The sequence below is a fragment of the Falco punctatus genome, assembly GCF_963210335.1.
Source record: "Falco punctatus genome assembly, chromosome: 1".
Lineage (NCBI taxonomy): Eukaryota > Metazoa > Chordata > Aves > Falconiformes > Falconidae > Falco > Falco punctatus.
The window spans coordinates 113713083-113719082 of NC_137580.1; the positions used below are offsets into that span (position 1 = coordinate 113713083).

Below are 6000 nucleotides of genomic sequence, written 5' to 3' on the forward strand. Positions count from 1 at the left end.
CTGGCAGCTGTGGGATCACACGCGGGCCAGCACTCCCAAACACTTACTCAGCAGTGAGGAGCACCCTTCCCCCTTCCCACTGCTCTCCACCACCATCCAGATTGCAGCCACTGCCTGGTCCCTGTCCTTCCCAAAGAGATGCTGCCCAGGTCCAGGGTGACTTGTCCTGCCTTGCTCCTACAGTGAGGTAACCATTTCCCAGGGAGAAAAACTGGCCAGGACCCTACTCAGTTCCAGTCCTGCCTTTGCTCTGCTGTAAGAGGGGCTGAGGGCAGTGCAGCAGAGACCCCAGCCCCACAGAGCCCAGCCAGGCTTCTGGAGGACACAAGACCCCCTGTGTCTTGAGTAAGGGCTCACCTCCAGGCATGCAAAACCCTGTTACTGCACCTGTGCCAGAGCGGGGATAAAGAAGTGGGGCCCCTCTCCAAAGGCAACAAGCATTGCAGCAGCGTTCCTTCAAAGAAATCGGGACTGAAGAGCAGCCAGAGGGGAGGAAAAGCATTCCTGAGACTCAAGCTAGAAAGACAGCAAAGAAACCTGTGAGCTGTGGCACCACTGGATACGGCCACCTGTCCCAACGGGGTGCTGCACCTCATCAGAGAATGCTGGGTGCACCCCAGCCCCTACAGCAGCTCGGGCTGGGTGGCCAGCCTCAGTGCCGAGCTAGCCCAGCCAAGACCCAGCCAGCTCATGGCAGCCCAGGGGCTCTCCAGCTTGACAGCGATCCTGGTACTCAAAGGCACCAATAGATCATGCAGCAGAGGGACAGATGTGGCTTCCAGGAAACTGGGAGGAGGCTGCTCAAGAGCCAGAGAGTGCTGGGAAGGGGAGAGGGAGAGCTCTGAGGCTCAGAAACAACAAGGGGAGGCAAGGAGGAGCACAGGGAGGCAGACTCAAGCCCCAGCCCAGAGAGAGGGTCGGGGCTCAGCCCTGGGCATTGCAGAGCATCACGGTACAGAGGGGGCGTGAAACGCCCTAGGACTTGCCCAAGGCCATCCAGTGAGTCAGTGGTGATGCTTCCCAAGACAAGGGCTGTCTGCGCACTGCCCAGCAGCCTGGATACAGTTGCTGAGGATTACAAATGCTGCTAATAATAGCCGGCAGGCACCTGGGCCCCAGGCCTTGAGCTCCCCAACCGAAACACGCTGCCTGCACACACACAGACGACACATTGCTCCCTGATTCACACACAGACGACACATTGCTCCCTGATTCCTGAGCCACCCCATTACTCACTTCTCCCCACTGGGACAGGGGGCCGCCCCGGGAGAAAGCCGCCGCTGCAGGGAGCTCAGACACTTTGGGTTGTCACCGAGTCCCATCTGAGCTGGACAAGAGCTGAGCAAGCTCTTTCCATGGATGCTGGGTCACCCTTTTATTTTTAAGCAAGATCCGGTGCCGAAGGAGGATTTACCGGGTGTTTATAGGCATCACTGCCCCCCCAGTTCAGCCAGGGGTCAGACCTCGGGGCCAGCACCCTGCTGGCTGGGGAGGGAGGGGGCAGGCTGCCCCTTCCCCCGCGCAGGCCAGGACAGCTGGCAGGGGACAGGGTAAGGACCCCGCGATGGCGAGGGGACCACTTGGCGCAAGGGGATGTGGATGGGAAACAAACACACGCGCACCCCCAGTGCCCGGCTTCGCTCTCGGGAGAGGGAAGAGCCCCCCCGGGGCAGATGTGCGGATGGGGGAGGCTCACACCGACATACGCTTCTCCTCCCCCAGATCTCCGCTACCTCAAGATTTTTAGGAGTATACCCTGGGGAGCGGTGGTGGACAGGAGCCAGACACCTCCCCTCCCCCCTCCCCTCGGGGACAAGGGGCTTGTCCGCACCGGAGGCCACAGCCCGGCTGCCGGCACCTCTCTTCTTGCAGCGGAGACCCCCGGCCGCTGCTCCCCCTCCCGCGGGACGGAGGCAGCCGGGGGTGGTGCGGACAGAGCCCGGCTGCGGGGACCCAGCGCCCCCGGGGCCGGGAGAGGCTCCGCAGGGAGCCGCCTTACCTCGCTCTCCGCATCCTCCCGCTGCCCGGGATCCCGGGGCTCGGCGGGCGGCGGCCGGGGGATGCTCTCGGCCGCCGCGGGGCTGGGCTCGGCCGCGGGGCTGGGCTCGGCCGCGGGGCCCGGCTCCGCCGCCGCCTCCCGCTGCTCGGCAGCCGCCTCTTTGCCCGCCTCGCCCGCCCCGACCTCCTCCACCGGCACCCGGCCCCCCTCGGCCTCCGGCCCCTCGGCCGCGGCCGGTCCCGCTCCCGCCGCCTCTTCGCCGCCGGGGTCGCCCTCCCGGGTCGGCTCGGCCGCTGCCGGCTCCTGGGGCCGCTCCCCCTCGGCGCCCCGCAGCCTCACGAAGACGGAGGCGAGGACGAGGGCCAGGACGGTGAAGAGCAGCGGCACGGCCAGGTACAAGTCCACGGCCACGTCCATCCTGCCCTGCTCCCGAGCCCGCCCCGACTGCGCGGCCGCGGAGGTGCGCGGTCAGCCCGCTCGGCCTGCGGCGGGGCTGGGCCGGCGCTCAGCCGGCTTTACCCGGCGTCACCGCCGGGGCCCTGCCCACCGCCGGGCCCCCCCGCTCCGGCTCGGCACCCACCTCCTGCACGGAGCCGGCGGCCAGCGCCGGCCCCCCCGCACCCCCAGGTGGGGCTGGGCGAGAGGGGGGGCGGCGGGGGAGGGCTGGCGCTGCCCCCAGCCCGGCTCTGCCCGATGCAAGCGGCTGGCTTGGGACAGCAGGATCTTTCATTAGACACTGCCCTGCATCCAAAAAGTCATTCCCAGAGCGCTCCGCACAGTCGCTGGCGTCATTCCCAGCTGTTTGGCTTGGGAAGGTCTCTGTCTCCTGGGATGCTCGCTGTGGGCAGACAAACACCCACAGCTGGCCTCCTGGAGCGCTTAATGGGCCACTGCACCTTGCTAGCCCTCGGCCGGGTGGTGCAGGAGCTGGCAGGGCAGGGGAAGGCTGTCCTGGATGTCCTGGCTCTCCTTGGCCAGGAGCATCTGCCAGTGCATCTATGGCAAGCTCTCTCCACCATCCCCGGGAGCTGTGGGTGAGACCAACGGTGGCACGTCTGTGCCATGAGCTGCTGTTGCACCCACCAGGTAAAGTGGGTGCTGAGAGAAGCTGGGCTGCGAGAGCCTTCCCCCAGGCACCGTGCTGCTGGGGTCTCTGAAAAACAGGAGGCTCAGAAAACAGGAGGTGCCCAAAGGCCATCGCAAGCTGGCAAAGGAGACTGGCCAAGGGTCTTCCAAGAGTCCTTCCAGACTCCGCCACCAAGGATTTCTGATTTCCTGCCTCTTGAGACTGCTGGGAGGATTAGCCAACCTTTTACAAAGCAGGCTGAAATTAGAAGGCCTAAGCTATTCCTGCCAGGGTAAAACCAGCGCAGAGCTTTTGCCCAGCTGCGCATGAGAGCAGACGTGGGAATCCGCCCCCAGAATTTCCTCCAGAGAAAAGGCTTTGGAGATATTTCCAGGAGCAGAGTTTTTTATTGACTGGCTAAAAACAAAACACGAACAAAGATGGGATTAAATCCCCAGGATGGGAGGAAGGAAGCGAGGCCATGATCCTCACTGCCATTTGTCTTTATTGGTAATCCTATCAGGCAGGCAATCGTTAGCGTATGGCTAATTGTATTCTTAGTAACAACCAACCATGGTTACTTATCTTCCCCTGCCCCTGCACACTTTGCATTCCCTGGGCCACTATCATCAGAGCTGCTCTAGAGCTCAGCCAAAACATCTAGAGATTGCCAGCATCACAGCACTGTTTGGTTTGGCATCTTTTTTTGATGTATATTTATGAGTCCCTTCTCCCTCTCTGTCCAAATCCACTCTTTGGTTTGGTGAAGCTACCAGCTTCCAAAAGTTTGACTCACTAGATGGAAGTAGTAGAAAAGCTTGAGGGATGTGACAGTCAGGTAGATATAAAGGGATATGAATAGGTCTGGAGTATAGTGAGACCAGAATTCTACCTCAAGCTTCTGGAAGTCCCTTCCAGGGGCCGAAGGAGCAAAGAGCCTCAGCAGAAGGATTTATAGCAGAGCCTGTCTGACAGGACAGGGTGATTGCTGATTAGAGCCTGGCACAGCCTCAGGTATGTGATACATCACCACCGTGTGTTTGGAGAGGCGATTTGGGAATCAGTAGTTAATCACGTTTGGGTTTATTTCTTCTAGTTTTCTAAATAACCTTGGAGCTGAGCAGACCCACCTGCAGCAGCCATGAAGGCATCGTCCCCAGTCCAATGCATCACCTGCTTTTGGAGACTTCCCCTGAGCCCTGGAAATCGCTCACAGCTGGAGACAGAACCAGGGTGGGGACACTCACGGGACTGGGTCTTTGCTCCTGTGTTCATGCTGATTGTTTTGGGGACAAAGCGGGATTTGTGGCAAGACTGCCAGAAACTGGCCACTGTGGCGTGCCAGTAGGGTGACTTGGGGTGTTTTGGCCTTGCACACATTTGCAGCTGTCACACTCCCCTTGATTACTGCTGACATCCGGGACATCTGCTCTTTTTCCCTGGCACCATATGTTTTGCATGGCTCTTGGTTGGAAGTCTGCTAGAGGGTGTTTGCCCGCGCAGGAATGCAGTGGCACGTGGCTTGCATTAACCCAGCACAGAGATGGAGTGCTTCAGCGCATACCTCCCAAGAAGGATTTCTCAGTGCCTTAAAATAAGAGGCACCGGCTCTCACGGCTTCTTTTGTAGTCGAGGTGACTGGCGGGGGAACCAAGCGGGAGCTGCAGCCAGAGACGACCGTTGGCGGCTTCTGGCTCTGGATCTGCAGCGATTCTCTATCAGGCTGCTGGAACCTGCCGCACTTGTAGGCGAGTTGAGAACTGCAGGGCTCGGACATCTCCGAAAAACACCACCCCTGGTCCTGAGAGCAACAGCAGCGTCACGGACACAGCTGCAAGAGCCGCTGCTCCAGCCAAGATCGCTTCATACAGCAGAGAGGTGGCAGAATCAGCAGCAGGGCTCAGCCCCCCACATCCAAACCCGGGGTGACAGCTAGGCTCTCCTGCAGGATGTGATCTGAGGGTGACGACCCCCCAGGGAGAAGCCAGGCCCAGCAGGTCCCGTGTGACCTGCTCGGTCCCCTCGTGGCTCTCCAGGGACACCCGGATGGAGTAAGCTTGCCCCGACGCAGCGAGGCTCGCACTGCGGGGGGCAGGGGGCAGCTGCCATGGCTCCCCCACCAACCTGCGAGGTGAGATTGATGCCGCCAGCTCCTGCCGGGGCGGGCGGGGATGGAGCCGCACGCCAGCTCCAGGCCGGGGAGCTCTGCCCTGGGCCTGCCCGCCGGCTGCGGGGGGCTGCCGCAGGCGGGGTGGGGGAGGGCAGCCCCCCATCCCCCGTACGGCGCCCCAGCAGGGGCCAGGACCAGCCCCGCGCCGCGGTGCCAGCCCCAGGCCGGGAAGCGGCGTGGGGACGCGGCGTGGGGACGCTGCCCTCTCCCGGGGGACGAGCCGCTCTGCACCGGCCGGGGAAGGGGCTGCCTGGGCGGCCGCTTGCCGACAGCCCCGCACACCAGCTGCTTTTCGGGGGCTGCCAGCCCCAGGCCGCAGCAGGGGAATAAGGGGCTGGGTGACAGCTGAAGAGCTTCACCAACAAAGGGGATTTCCGGGCAGCCGCGGTGACAACTGCTCCGGGAGGCAGCCCCCGCCATGGAAAATGCTGGGCTGCAAATTTGCCTGCAAGAGGGATTGGGCTGGGCTGGGTCCCTGCGGTCGGCGCTGCTCCTGGCATCCCGGGCGCAGCGTGCCCAACACGCGGGAGAGCCTTCCGCGGGGACGCTGAAGGGCCGATTCACCACGCCGCATGTTACTCTCTCCCACAGCACCTGAGCTGTGCAGGCCGTAGCTGCTCCCAGGTTCTCTGCTGACACAGTCGCATCCCTCCCACCCAAATCGGGAGTCAGCTGAAGCAAGCTGAGTTTCCATACCCCTGTCCCCAGCCGTAACCCAAGCATGGGTCAGCTGTGAAGCGAGCTGAACAGACACGCTGGTTTCCA

General features: G+C 62.4%; 1 protein-coding gene across 4 annotated transcripts in view; it reads right to left on the reverse strand.

The window, feature by feature from the left end:
* The window catches only part of MXRA7 (matrix remodeling associated 7), a 29166-nt gene extending 26315 nt beyond the window's left edge, over window positions 1-2851 (reverse strand). For 2 of the 4 annotated variants that reach the window (XM_080395218.1, XM_080395220.1), the window contains exon 1: window positions 2000-2828. In XM_080395218.1, the coding sequence (XP_080251344.1) occupies window positions 2000-2416 (417 nt within the window). In that variant the 5' untranslated portion in view covers window positions 2417-2828. Of the gene's footprint in view, window positions 1-1999 lie in introns of all 4 variants that reach the window. The other 2 variants (XM_080395221.1, XM_080395219.1) reach the window with 2 other exon arrangements.
* Window positions 2852-6000: the final 3149 nt, after the last annotated feature.